Source organism: Macrobrachium nipponense, chromosome 31, assembly GCF_015104395.2.
Source record: "Macrobrachium nipponense isolate FS-2020 chromosome 31, ASM1510439v2, whole genome shotgun sequence".
NCBI classification, from domain to species: domain Eukaryota; kingdom Metazoa; phylum Arthropoda; class Malacostraca; order Decapoda; family Palaemonidae; genus Macrobrachium; species Macrobrachium nipponense.
In genome coordinates, this window is record NC_061093.1 from 49,991,177 (window position 1) to 50,005,995 (window position 14,819).

At 37.1% G+C, this 14,819-nt stretch overlaps 1 protein-coding gene across 4 annotated transcripts in view; it reads left to right on the forward strand.

The window, feature by feature from the left end:
* The first annotated feature begins 342 nt into the window (after nt 1-342).
* Nucleotides 343-14,819, forward strand: part of LOC135206961 (protein SHQ1 homolog) — a 28,436-nt gene continuing 13,959 nt past the window's right edge. Inside the window, exons 1-6 of one of the 4 annotated variants that reach the window (XM_064238516.1) lie at nt 423-490; nt 4,382-4,501; nt 4,896-5,083; nt 8,674-8,873; nt 11,464-11,609; nt 13,061-13,253. In XM_064238516.1, the coding sequence (XP_064094586.1) occupies nt 4,941-5,083; nt 8,674-8,873; nt 11,464-11,609; nt 13,061-13,253 (682 nt within the window). In that variant the 5' untranslated portion in view covers nt 423-490; nt 4,382-4,501; nt 4,896-4,940. Of the gene's footprint in view, nt 491-622; nt 725-4,381; nt 4,502-4,643; nt 4,668-4,895; nt 5,084-8,673; nt 8,874-11,463; nt 11,610-13,060; nt 13,254-14,819 lie in introns of those variants that run through there. The other 3 variants (XM_064238515.1, XM_064238517.1, XM_064238518.1) reach the window with 3 other exon arrangements.

The window sequence follows — 14,819 nt, forward strand, 5'->3', positions numbered from 1 at the left end:
ACCTTCTAATACATCATTGATCACATGAAGAATATTTACCTATTCAAAAATAATAACCATCAGGTCTAATTTTATTAATTAAACTTGGATCTCAGGAAAATGAAATAAAGAGGGAGGGATATTGAAATGCACTTGTTAAATTTAACCTTAAGATTAATTTATGAATTTTAAACATTTCCAGTGGGTAATTTTACAAGTGATAAAATAAGCAATAACCACAAGCAAAAGTAGTTGTTAATAACCACCAGCAAAAGTAGTTATTTATGAAATAGTGAAAAAACAAAGAAAATGTTTAGTGGGAAACAAACGCAGAAAGATAAATTACCTATAGAAGAAGGAAATCTAGAACAGGCGGAAAAGTAATTCTCTGACAGAAGAGCCACTGCATAGGGTACGAGTAGATACTACTACTACTAACACTCGCGTCATTTGACCAAAGGTGGTTACGTTTGTTTGTTCTATCATCGTCTTTAAAACGACCCTAATTACGGTAAGAGCAAGTCAGCAACCAACTTTCCCACATTTGTTGTGCAATTATCTTGGTCCATTGCTTTATTTTCAGTGTTTCTGATGCAGTTTATCCCTTACCTGTGTTACTCTGTCACCGAAGTTAAGGTATCCCAGTTCCACAATGCTCAGCTTAGCTATGCTAATGGTAGGAACCTGTGCCAGATTTAGCCGTTTCCTCATCAATCCATAAAACGTAGAGTTTTTGACAGCTCATGTAGGTATTGTGGGTGTATTGTGATTTCTTGGCGACTACCTAGTACTAGGTAGGCTAGGTATTGGGGTAGTTTGTATAGCTAGGTAGTAGGCTATCCTTGGTACGCAGTTGCAGCTCCTATCGAAGTACCCAGTTGATCTTAACCCTGAGGCTAGTGCACTCAGCGAAACAATACCTCTTGCCAGAACAAACGAGCCAAGAAACTCTAAATAGGGTAAAACACCGGATGGCCTGCATCAACTCAACGACGATCATAGCATGCCACTCTTCGAAAAAGTACTTATAACGCGTCCTGACACCGGAGATGGGCATCAGTTGCGACTTGTTGTTGGTGAGAAACAGATCTAAAGACCTCTACTCTCCTTTTGAAGTAAGTATTTTCTCCAAAGTTAGAAATTAAGGCCAAATTTAAAGCATTAAACAGAGGGTAGTGAAAAGGGTGTCCACGGCAGTGGAAATCTCACCAAATCACTTTTGAAATTTTTACTTACGCTTCTTTTTTTTTAGAAGATTGACGCCATCTCGATGTTTACGTAGTCGCTTGTGTCAACATACTTCCCATTTCCTGTGATAAATCCGCACACCAACTGTACCCACAGACGCTGGGGCACTTTCATCACAACAATCGGAACATGGTCTCATATTTATGATGATTAATTTGAAAATATTCGTTATTGAAAAAGTAACTCGATTCTGACTCAAATTTAAGTAATTATTTTTTGGAATTAGAATATTCTTTTAAGTCCTGTATTATGACGTCACGACATCTTGACTTTCGTACCTATTGTAAATAATTGCTATACTCAACTTTCTTGCTGAACAGTTTACCAGTTATTCATGCAGATTGTTATCAGCTATTCATGTAATTGTTATAATCTTTATTATTTACTTTTTGGATGTATGAAGATGTTTTACTGCCGGATTACCGCCGTAGTGTGACTCAATCATTTTCAGTCCCTGGGCCTCTGTCTGTTTTCGCACCATAAGAAATTATGGGGCCGAATTTGCAATGACCAGAAAGTTGTTGAAAGAGGAAAGTTAGCATTGAGGGGCATATGTTTTGATTGAGAAAAATACAAATTTAGGCTATACAATAGCTAGCTTGTATACTTTATATAAAACTTGAATTGACACCTAAAGCAGATACCTACTATTGGTTTCAGAGACAGTGCAAGCACATTTTTGGGCAATACCTATTTCTGTAACAAACACTCGTATCAGAACGAGATTTTGCTATAGTGCATTACACCCAGTGCTGTAATTTATAAGGGTATCGTGAATCACTAATTGTAAAGAATAACGATACTTGTCCTTGTACTAAGAGACAAAAAACTACATTATCCAGAAATGGATACGAACACGCGTGAAAAGCTCCACCTACCCTCTCCCCCCCCACCTCCACTGCCACCCCTTTCCTTCTTCCTTCCTTCGCCTTCCTTTCTCTCTCTCTCTCTCTCTCTCTCTCTCTCTCTCTCTCTCTCTCTCTCTCTCTCTCTCTCTCTCTCTCTCTCTCTCTGTTGCCAATCGGTATGTGTTCACCCTCCAAACTGGGTATAAGACTATACGCAAAACGTTGAAATTGGTGAAATTAGGCTATGTATTGGAAGTATATATACATAAATATTAAAGAAATTTTATCATTATTGCATTACTATGACAACTAGAATTCATGGAAACAGTTTATAATAATGCATCGGCGTATGTGTGAAGCTCCGCTAATGTGGCAACGATGATTTTGCCATTCTTAGCATGCAAACATTAAAGGTTACATTTATTTCTGGCATACGGTTATTAAAAAAAATAAAAATACTAATATGTATAGACTTTAATCAATGAAAAGTGCTAGCAAAAAAAAAAAAAAAAAAAAAAAAAAAAAAAAATTATATTCCACTTATCCATAGTCTGTTCCTCTATGGTTTTTGGCAGCCAGATGTACGACAAGGTTAGAAACATTGGATTGTATCTACATTAGAAATATCTGTAATTTTTCTGGGTAATTTGGTTGCAAAAAAGGGATAATAGACATGAATTAAATTAACATTTTTAAATAACAAAGTAAAGTTGAACTAAATAAGTAAAGTAAACAATTTAGGGAATAAAACTTTGCAGTGTCGTTGTCTGCTGTTCGTAACTCTGTTTGTGGCACGCACGCTTAGGAACCAGGAACAGCAACTTGTTTAAAGTGCAATGTGGAGTGAATTGAGACCAAAATGTGTATAATATAATCAAATAAGCACTGTGGAGTTTCAGTTGTGATGGCAGTAAGGATAAAAACCACCGATTACAAGGTAAAAATGAATTCGGTTTAAAGCATGACCCCTGGAATAACAAGTTTCATACTTTCACTAATATAGGCAACAAAATGTTGTTTTATTGTGCTAATTACAACTGCAATCTTGAGTAAGATCAATAAACGTTATATATATACGCTAACATTGTTCAAATGAGTGCTGGGAAGGCTGTGAAAGATGGTGGATAGTCTGTGAACAGACCCTTCCATCCACACGATAGCCGCCATATTGGATTTGAAAACTGCCTTGAAAACATATTTTACGAAGAGCGTCACATGCTTATTTTAGTTCGTATTGGGCTTTCATATATCACATTATGTTGACGAAACTTCAATCTTTTGAATGGTATGCTTAGATTTGTAATTGTATTCTTGTTTCACCAATTAAATATCGAGTGAATAAGACCCGTCCAGCGTGATGATGGTGGATCGTCCGTGATTTTTTACCCTAGGTATGCAGATAAGGTTCTAAGTGCCATTCCACCACGTTCTTACTGACAGCACACATTAACAAACTTTAACCCTTGAAAATCTGCAGTCACTTCCCGAAAAAGTGCTTGAATTATGCCATTATTTTGTAATTTAGGAGAACACGCTTATTTCGAGAGGAGTGTAGTCTCTGTATGCTGCTCCCTGGATGGGCCAGAACTCTTGCATGTTGCTCATGGCAGAGAATTCAAGTACTTTTTTAGGAAGGTAGCCGCATTCCGGGACCAGTTGCTGCTATGTCGCCGCTCGGTCATTTACCCTATACAGGTGAGATAATTTGAGAAATTTGCTGAGAGAATGTAAACTGAATCATCTTGTGTATATTTTTTCAGCAATCATCCCTTTAGAGGGCTAGTAGTAAACATGGAACATAAACCAAAGATTGTCAATGTCTCATTAACCTATATCTATAAAGTTCTTAAATGATCTCATCTCGACTCTGTTATGTAGTACACGTGTCCGTCTTGTATTTAGGCAGTTAGGTATAGGGTAAACGACTGAGCGGCAACATAGTGGGTGCCTCTCCTGGATCACGGCCACCTTCCTGAAAAAGTACTGTAATTCACTGCTGTGAGCAACAGTCGAATTGTGGTCCATCCAGGCAGCACACCAAGATCTATATGCTCCTCTTGAAATGACAAAATACAGGCAGTCCGATGTTAAGGCGCTTTTCAATTATATTCATCAGAAATTATTTCCAGGGTTACAACGCCTACAATGCTAATCTGGCAGAAGAAATATGACACCATAATTGCAAAATAATCAATATGTGAAGGTTTTTTTGATGAAAAATGCAATAAGAATGCAGTTTACATAGTTTTCAATGCACCCAAAGCATTAAAAGTAAGGTTTTCTTACGATTTTTGATGTTGTTCCAGCTTACGACGATTTTTGGGTTACATCGTGTCTCAAGAACGGAACCCCTGTCGTAACCTGGGGACTGCCTGTAATGGCATAATTCAAGCGCATTTTCGGGAAGTGGCCGAGTGTCAAGAGAGGTGTCCGCTATGTCGCTGCTCAGTTGTTTACCCTGTTAAATACAGATTAAGTGCCCTCTCTCTTCCAATATAGTATTTATAGGGATCTAGAAATAATCTAGCCTGGACCAGTGGGAACCACCAGCACTATTGGCCAGAAAGGGTTACTTTACTATAGAAGTTTAACGTAATTGTTTGTGTGTTTATTTGTTGTTAAAGATTTTTCTGTCATTTGAAAAACTTAAGTACTGTTTTATAATGTAAGGTAAATTATTTTATGTATGAAAAATTTTACATACTATACCCTCTTATTCATTATCAATCAGTTCTAGTCAGAAATAATAAAAGTAATGTTAGAGACTTCAGGTAACTTTGTACATTATCACATAAATACACGTGAGGTACTTTTTTTCAGGTCACATGGTGAAGAGGAAGTTTACAGCCATTCCACTAGATAACAATGTTGACACCAAAATTTGAAGTTCAGCAGGATGATCATCATCTGATGATAAAAATATTTGCAGCCTATGCTCAAGTGACAGATGTAGAGGTTAACATAGACTCTGAGACATTCACCTTTTATTCCTCCCCATACTATTTAAGGTAGGGTGAATACTTCTTTTTATGCATATACAAACCTTCATCTTTTATGTAGGAGTGTGGCAGGCAGTTGGTCACTGAATCTTGGTAACAAGGTAGTTCAGAGATGGTTAAAGGGGGTTAAGTGGTGGGAAGGGAATTCCTCTCAATCATCTGCTGTTGCCAAACACTTTTCATCGGCTGCCATAATAAATTACCAGTATTCAAATGCCACCATAACAATTTTGATATTAGTAAGGGTACATTCTCCAATAGGTTTGTTTTGCACTATTAGCTACCAAGATTACTTGATATACATACTTAGGTCATTTTGCCAGTTCTTTTTTATTCACATACAGAGTAAATCAGTGTGTGTTCCTACACAAATACAAACCCTCAGTTTGTACATAGGATTTAACATGTGGAGGCAAGGTGGAATGGCCGTTTAACTTTCAGACAGTCGTTAACTATGCCGATGGTTTGGGGGAAGCCCTGCCTACTCGTTGATGTGCAATCCACTTTTTTTTCAGCTGCCATCATGTGAAGACTTCCCACTGCTTCTCTGCCAGACTGTCATTTGCTTTCTTTTGTTTTATTTTTTGCTGATATATTTTTGCGTTATTGCTGTTTGTGTTTTATTTACATACAGACCCCTCAGTCACTTAGCCTTTAGAAGAGGAAACCACAGGGTTAGGTGCTGTCCAGGGAAGGACAGACTGTGTATTTGGCTTCTGTTTTTTGAGGTTGATCCTCATTCATTATCGTATGTCACACCGTGATATGAGTGTAATAAACAATCTAACCCGACTTTTTTCAGGTGTAGTGGAGGCCTAGGGCCTTGGAGAGTTATTTGTCTCTCTAGGTCTAGGCCTTGTGGGAGAGTCAAGAGTCTTGAACTTAATGATCACTCTTAGGCTTAATGATCACTCTTAGGCTTAATGATCACTCTTAGGCTTGAGGGACTTTCCAGTACCTGCTCCGACTGTGCCTGCGATGACTTCCCAGCCATGGCGTCTACTAGCTGTAGGACTGCCCTTACTACCATGATAACCCCTCTTGCAGTATCAGAGTTCCCAGGTACTACTGTGTACTGTGCATGACCTCTGAGTGATGTTCTCTGCATGTTGTTGCTGAAGGCACACTTGGCAAGTTCAAGAGAAGGAGAAAGAAGTGGTCATTGTTGTCTTCATTTCCTGTCTTCATTGTTGAGTCCTGTCACCTCCTCCCCCCCTCTTCCAAGCTAGTGAAAGTTGCCTTGTGCTCCTCTTGCCTTGTGCTCTGGTGCAACTGCTACCTGGGGTGCTCTGGAACTCTGGTGTACTGATACTGGTCACTGTTGCTAGTGGTACTGTGGTACCTCTGCTCCCATTGCCAAGCGCATGGGTGTGCTACTTATGGCTCGATAGGCCTCCTACCTGGGCCTTCAGTACTAACCCTGGTCGCTCACTAGCAGCACTACTGCTCCCATTGCTGAGCACTCAGTAATAGCCCCGGTAGACCACCTACCTGGGCTATCACTACCATCCATGGTTTCTTGACATTGGTACCGTGGTACTGCTGCTCCCATTGCTGACTGCACAGGTTCAACCGCTACCCAGGTTTCTTCGGACCCCTGGTGTACCTGTACCAACCCCCAGTGGCCCGCCTACCAGGGCCACTGGTACCGGCCTTGGTAGCCTGTTTGTGAGGGTTAGCAAGGCTCCCTGGTCTACGGACTGGGTCCCAGCTGCCAACTCAAGCCTCAGTTTCTAAGTAGATTGAAGGCCTTGCTTATGTGCTGGGACTTCGGTCTTTGGTTGGGGGGAGTGTGTTTGTTATCTTTTGTTCTCTTCCCCAAATTTTTTAACAGGAGATGGAAGCCATACTGGTTCTGGGCTTGGGATTGGGAGTACATGTATTCTTGTTCCCATTCTGGCCCATGACATGGAGGCCTACGTTATTGGTTGGTCTGTAGACTGGAGAGGAATTATGCTAAATGATTTAAGAGATGTCAGGGGCTCTGGTGAGTGTTGCTCTCTTGCAGAGTTAGGGAGACCTGTTGTGGAGATCAGTAGAATAATGCATCTTTTTAAATGATCCCAAAGAAGAGACATTATCTTTTCTTGCTCTGTGCTTCCCCCAGGCAAGAACATGCTCCTTGGTCCAGCCATTCATGCAAGGCACTTCCTCCAATTCTACCCCAGTAGAGGAAATATGTTATCTCAGAGACCATCACTGTCCTTTAGGTAGACCTGGACCTGACTTGTCTGTGTCCCGGTCTGTCTGTGCGGAAGGAGTTCCCTTTTACAAGTGGAGGCAACAGCAGTGGAATTGACTTTTGGAGCAGCAATCAACATTCATCACCAGTAAGTGCTGTATGATTTAATATTATTATTATAATATTTAATGTCACATCTAATACAGTAAGTAACATGAAAATACTGAATATTTCTGTACGGAAAAATTCGCATCCGCAAATAGCAGGCACCCCGCAGATAATTTTATTGATATGTTCCACAGAGAAACCCCAAGAATGAGTGAGTCCTCCCGCAAATAATTTTTAAATAGGTTCCAAAGAAAAATCTGTGAATGAGGGAGTCCACGAATCCCAAGAACATGAATATGGGGGTTCCATTGTATATGATCCTTAGAAAAATCTGCAAATGGATCGAGTCCACGAATTGTGAGTCCGCGAATAGCAGGTGTCAACTGTATGCACTCTGATGCCAAAGCCAGGCTATGCAATTAGAGATCTAGCTAGCACGCTTAAAACTAAGACTGATACACGAGGTTAATGGTCAACATGCTGAATTAGGCTGATAAATAACATGCTGCTTCAGTGAATTTACTCTTAGGACACAATTTTTCTTGTTTAGTATGAATCTTATTGTATTTAGTACTGAACATAGCTGCTGTAATTTTTAGGAAAGTGCCTCTTGTAAAGAGGTATTGTAACTCACAAATATGATTCTCGCCATTTTTCAATCATATTCAGCAAAATATTATTTAAAAAACAAACTTACTTTTCCCAGAATGCAAAGGTTTTTATCCTCAGAATAGATGACTGTTTGGGGAGCCAAGGTTATGTGCAGTAGTTAGTCTGAGGTAGAACTCTTACAGAATAAGCTGTCTTGAGTTTTTTCTCAAGTCTGTTACTGTTAATGTTTACATGCTGAGAACTTATTTTGTTGCTTTGCCTCAAGAAAGTGACACCCCAGGTTATATGAACATTTGTATGAAAAATCTAGCCTTGTGCCCTGTGTTAGCAGAATTTTGTTTTTTAAACTGCATCAGATCCAAACCATTGCTTTAAAGATTTAAAACCTCTTATGCTCATCAATGGAAAGTAAAAATAGTGAGCCCTGGTGAGTGAGATTAGACATTTTCACTTAAATAGTTAACTCCACTCATTAGTTTATTTAGTACTTGATGCCATTGTGAAAGGTTGAAAGGAGAACATTTTTGTGGCATAAAGATTTAAGTATTTAGATTTAGTCGGGATAGGATGAATGTATCTTCAATTAGTATTGTTCATTGAAAAACATTCATGTATACGTAAAGAAGTTTTGTAGCTTGCTTACAGTTGAACTTGAGCTTCAAGATTTGTTATACTGTATTTTAATTAATATTTTCAGGCTCACATTTTCTGGTAAACTGATAGACAGTGAACAGGAGAAACATAATGTCAAGTATGATCCTGATAGAGGTGTTTTTATCATTAAATGTCAGAAGGAGACACCTAGTCAACATTTTACAAATTTGGATATGTTGACAACACTTCTTGCACCACAAGGAGCTGTTGGAGTGAATAAACCACTAATTGAAGTTATAGATGGTAAGTAGAAATAAGGTTTATATAGTATTATTCATCAAATATTTTTCAGAAATGTTTTGTTGGCATTAAGAAGTAGTATGTACTGGAGCAACATTAAGTTAGCAAGGCATATTAACGTAATTGTTATTATAGAATATATCACAAAGTAATTTATGTACTTTTCCTTGCAATAGGGAATTATTCATGGGTTTACAGGCAGTCAGCACTGTATGTTTAGCAGAGAGACTAGGCAGGTTTTTTGTGTACATACTGGTATGGTTCATTGTGGCTTACTTAGGTAATTGTAGAATTCTTTATTTAAGTGGAATAACATTGTTCAGACTGCCTCTTGTTTCAGTAAAGTTGTTCTTTGTTATCCATGGCAAAATGGTTCTAAATCCTAGCATGTATACGTGAAATCACAGATAATAGCAATCCCCATGTAAGTGTGAATCTTTTAATATAGTTACATACACACATTTTAAAAATTCTCTCTCTCCATTGATGAATTCTTTTTTTAATTGGCCATCCTTTAATTTAGCGTAGTCATGGGCGTATGCATTAGTGTGGTCATTGCCAAAGACCCATTTGATTCTGCCTATTCAAGATTTATTTAAGATATTAATAAAAGATCCACCAGTTGCAAATAATCGTAGCTTGTAGATAAGTGTTTTATGATTCCCACAGTCAAAAGGTTGCAATAAAATCTGAACTGGCCATGTTCCTTTGCACCCTCATAAAGAGTACTCTGCAAGATGGTAGGTATTGCCAAGTGTGCATCAAGTACAAAGACTGTTATGTAGACTTTTTTTTTTTTAACTAAATTGTTCTTGTTATTCAGTTGAGTCATTATGAGTGTTGTTGTTATTTGTGCTTGGAGTATCCATATTGGGGGTCTTTCCTGTTTTGGTGTCAGGTCAACTTTGTCTACTTAGGCTGGTATACAATATAAAATAGTGTGCTGTATCTTAAAATCTTGCAAGAACAGACTTTCCATTAACAAATGTTATTTTGAAAACTGGTAACATTGGCCTTCAGGTATATTAAGGTACCTTAGAGACCTACGTGATAAGCTGGAATGGGTGAGCATTCTTTGTTAACACTATCATGTGATGTATTGTGATTGAGCTATGCCCTTGAGTTAATTGCACTGCATATTAAAATCTTTACCGCTCTGACCAACCTTTAGCTTATTAATCCATTGAAATTTCTGTGCCCATAAGAAATTTCTGTGTACAACTTGTCTATTTGTCACACCATTGGACTGTGGAACAGTCTCCCTTAGGCTATTGTGTAGTTGGAACTTGAAAAAGTTCAAGCTAAGAAGCAATGTATTACTACCCTAATGCTATTCTATTTGCATCCTAATACATTTTTTATCTATTTATTAATTTATTTTTTCTTTTTAATAAGTGAGATCTCTTCACTCTATTTCCCTTTACCTTATCTTACTTCCTAATGAGTACCAAATTCTTTGGAAGCTTGAATTTCAAGTCAGTGGCCCCTGTGGGCTTGTTTCATGTGAATAGTGTTCATCCTCTGAATAATAATAATAATAATAATAATAATATTAATAATGTTTAAAGGTTCCACAATAATACGAAGTGTTAAGAGTCCGTGTATAATTGTTAAGACTTTACAAAAAGCTTTCGAACCCTTCCCTGGGTTCATCTTCAGTCCAGGTAACCGCTGCCCCAGGGGAGTCTGGTTACGGTGCCCAATCTATGCCCTTGGATGAAGGACTTTCTGCAAAGTTGCAACAACCATTGCGGAGATCCAAGAGAATTGCAGCCAGAAGGATTGGTAGGGAAGAGGAAATCACCTAGTTGGAGTTAACTGCCCTCTTTCTTCACTTGGGCCACTAACGAGCTAACGACTGGTGTTAACAATCTTCAACGACTCTTGTTTTTAAATTTACCTCTGTACTTGTTGTAACTAGTTGTTTATTTGGACTGAAGATGAAACCAGGGAAGGGTTCGAAAGCTTTTTGTAAAGTCTTAAAAATTATACATGGACTCTTAACACTTTGTATTGTTGTGGACCCTTTAGAACATAATATATACTCGTGATAGAGAGTTTTTCCCTAATAATAATAATAATAATAATAATAATAATAATAATTAATAACTAACAATAATTAATAATAATAATAATGATGATAATAATTAATAATAATAATTAATAATTTATAGTAAAAAAATCCTTTAAAGCAGTGTTGTTCCATATAATATATTTACTTTAGCAGTACACAATATGTAAGTGCAAATACAAAAACTTTTCAGCGATACGTAAGATGTAAGTCCATATACAAAAAGTTTTCTATGTGGTTTTCCACAATGATGGATTAGTTTGTTACATTTTCATTCACTGGATTGTTTACAAATTCTTAAAAACATATTGATGGAATCTTGTGTAATCAAAAAGACATATTCTATCATAGGTCTGAAAATGCTGCGACTACAGATATTTTCTGTTGAATAGCACCCCAATACCCCCAAGGAGTCTGTTTCTAAGAGGAGTTATTAAATATGTGAATGGTATATTTTATGTGGTCAGTAAACATTTTTTTGCTCGTGTTGATATAAAATTAATAAAAGTTTCATGTTTCCAGGTAAAAATGAGGAGTCAGGTGATGAAGATGACTGTACAAATTCTGATTGGTCTTATTATCAAACCTTACCTGAAGAAAATATTGTAACTGAAGGGCACAAGTATGGCTTCGGTAACACATTTTCAGGTGTTTTTGCTGCCCTTCAGGTATGTATAGTAGTAGGTAATAAATCACAAAACTGATGGTTTGTGTATTGCTAATCTGGGCAGTATGACAATTCATGAAATTATTCAAGGCAGTATTATACAATGTTAACTTTTTATTTGATCTCATCTCATTTGTAAACTATTGCGATATATGTAACTAGGTGTTAGGCTAATTATTCAATCACGGCCAAATGGCTGGTCCGATGGGCATGAAACTTGACAGGGTTAGGGCTGGGGACCCCTAAAATGGTTTACAATTGGGTTTCAAGCAACAAAAGGTACCTTTCCGGAAATGGGGCTGGTTCAGCCAGTAGACTTAATAACATTACGAATTTATCATACCTAATTTTCGGTATACATAGTAAATAATATGAATTTTGATTTTCGGTATACATACTAAATATGACTTGCTATCGAATACTGTGGGGTTGAGACATGACAATAGTGGCACCAAAGGGGGTCGGAGTTTGGCAGGGTGTGACAGCGAGAGAGTGAGAGGGAGAGGAAGTGAGAGAGGGAGAGTAGAGGGGGTGTTAGGGAGAAGAAAGAGGGTAAGAAACAGAGAGAGAGAGAGAGAGAGAGAGAGAGAGAGAGAGAGAGAGAGAGAGAGAGAGAGAGAGAGAGAGAGAGAGAGAATATTTATGAGTTGCCATTCAGAGTTACCCCGGGCAGGTCAGTACAGTAATTTCTGGATAAAAAGGACAGTCAGCACAAAGTGGTGCAGGGAAGCTTTGAGGTTTTTCCCTCGGCAACACTGTTTGATCAGCTAGTAATATAAGTTTTCATAATAAAATTTATTATTTGGATACTTACCTGCTGTTGAAGTACACCCTGCCCTGCCTCCCCACATCTTATTGGGTTATCAAGAATAATTTTGGAAAGAACTAAAACTTTTTTGAGAACAACCTAGTGGAGACCAGGTGAACTAGACAGTCCATCTAAGTCAGTCAAGCATTATTTTTTGAAGGCTGACTACACTCAATTGGCTGGGAGGTGTAAGCTATCTTTAACGTAGAGAAGCATTTAAATTACAAATTTTATCCTGGAAATTTTGAAGTACGTATTTTCCTGGCAACAACTTCAAAATGTCATGGTTGATTATCTGGAAGTGATTATTTCGTCAAAAATTATCTGTTTATTAAGATAAGCTGCAATGCATAAGTTGCCCAGCAAATGTTGACTAGTATTTTAAATGTTTTTATTGCTAAAATGACATATCTTGATTTAGAGTGCATTTAGGATGAGCTTAGCATTGTTTGCATGTGTTTGTTTTCTGTCATGTCTGTAATTTCTTTCATAAGTTTCAAATTTGATTATTTCTATATTAATGCATGCAGTCTTCCCTTTTAAAATAAGAGATCTAATATTTCTCCATTTTTAATATACCTTTGTTGAGCAGCAAATTGAATTATGTAATTTTCACTTGCATAAATTTAGAATATATTTTGCAGGATGAGCTAAAGGGAGTTGTTGACATCCTTGATCCTGACAATAAACGTTTTTCCCAAAGAAGAGAAGAGAGACTGGCATGTGAACTTGAGACTTTTGATGAAGATCATTATTTGGCAGATTACTTTGAGGTTGAAACTGCCCAGCAATGTGTCGAGTTTATACCAGAATTCTATTGTCTTACTTCAGATGAGGGTTTGTATTTACAACCTTGAAGTTTTATGCCAAATCTTACTCCTAAGAGAATTTTAGTATACCTGTAAGGATGGTATCAAAGGTGAAGTTATGGTAATGATTTTCCATGTGTTTACAACTTTAACTGTGGCTAACTTCTGAACTACAATAGAAACTTCATATTGTCCAGCATACTTCATTAGTGAAGTCTTTTCAATTGATATTTAGGTTAGTTACTTTGTAACCTTCCCACTAAAAATCACTGCCATTGGGACTATTAGCGTTTTGTGAACAGGGCTGTGATTCAATTATAGGAAACATTTACTTAGTAAGAACTCTTACGGCAGAGTCTTAACATACCATTAATTGAAATGTATATAGAGAGAGGAGTTTGTAGGGGATAGGAAGCGTTGTAGCAAAGCTGTGGGAATGCTTCTTTATTTTTTATATTTAGTGTATATTAGGTGAAACCATTTAGAGGGGAATGCACATACAAATACAGACTTTATTTTGGATGCTGTATTAGCCTGGTTGCATGTCAAGTGAACCCACATTCTTTCCTATCCTGGTTTTTAGTCAATTTTTTTTTATCGATGAGTATTGATTTTGTGAACTGACATTTGTACAAGGGCATTAACTCCTTATTGTTTCAGTTACAACAGTGTTGAGAATATTCAGTGATATCAAATGAACTTGTGTAAAGTGGCAGAAACTTTCAGATTGAGATCTATTCAGAGGAGGTACTATTAGACTAGAATCAGGAAGATCAGCACAGCCTTTGAGGACAAGTTCTTTCTTTAGTCTTTTGGAAGAATAACTGGTGTGGTTATTGGTTGCTGAGGGAGGTGTGGCTGGTCCCACATAACTTGTGACCAATCAAGCACAGATGTCAATGTGTAGTCCCTTGCATACACAATTTTGTTAACTTTACCGGTTTCCAGCTGGCGCTAGAAGATTTATTCTAATGTTAAGACCTCAGGTTGGTTACTTACAGAAAATACAAATTGATTAAAAATGTTTAATTTTAATGCTGAATAAGGAAAATGGCATTGCTTTACTGCATGGTTTGAGGGGTATCACTAAAGTGAATCATCAATAAAAGCTACATAATTTAGTATTTGAATAATTACCTACATATCATTTGCATGTTTTATTACTACTATAATAAAAGATTGCAATAGCATAATAGTACAGTGTAATATTATAACAGTAATGAAAATAAGAAAGAATCAAAGTACAAATATAAAAAGAAGAAAATTAGTCAGTTAGATGATGAGCAGGACACTGATCTTATCACTAGTGATGATAACAGGCTCCTAGCGGATGGGTTAATGTAATACAATGAGTAATTAGCTTCAAGATTATTAGTAATTCATTCCAGCCTTAAAAAAGTTGCTTTGTTTTGGTAGTGTGTTTATGATGTACAAGGCCATCTGTGTGTGGGAAAAAAAATCTTATTATATTTCCTCTTAATTACAAATTTTATATTGAATAATTCAGCTATTGGTTAATACTGTACTCAGTGTAGTATATAATAATTGTGTTCACAGTTTTTGGATTTTTCTTACCTGCTTTTTTGTAATAAAT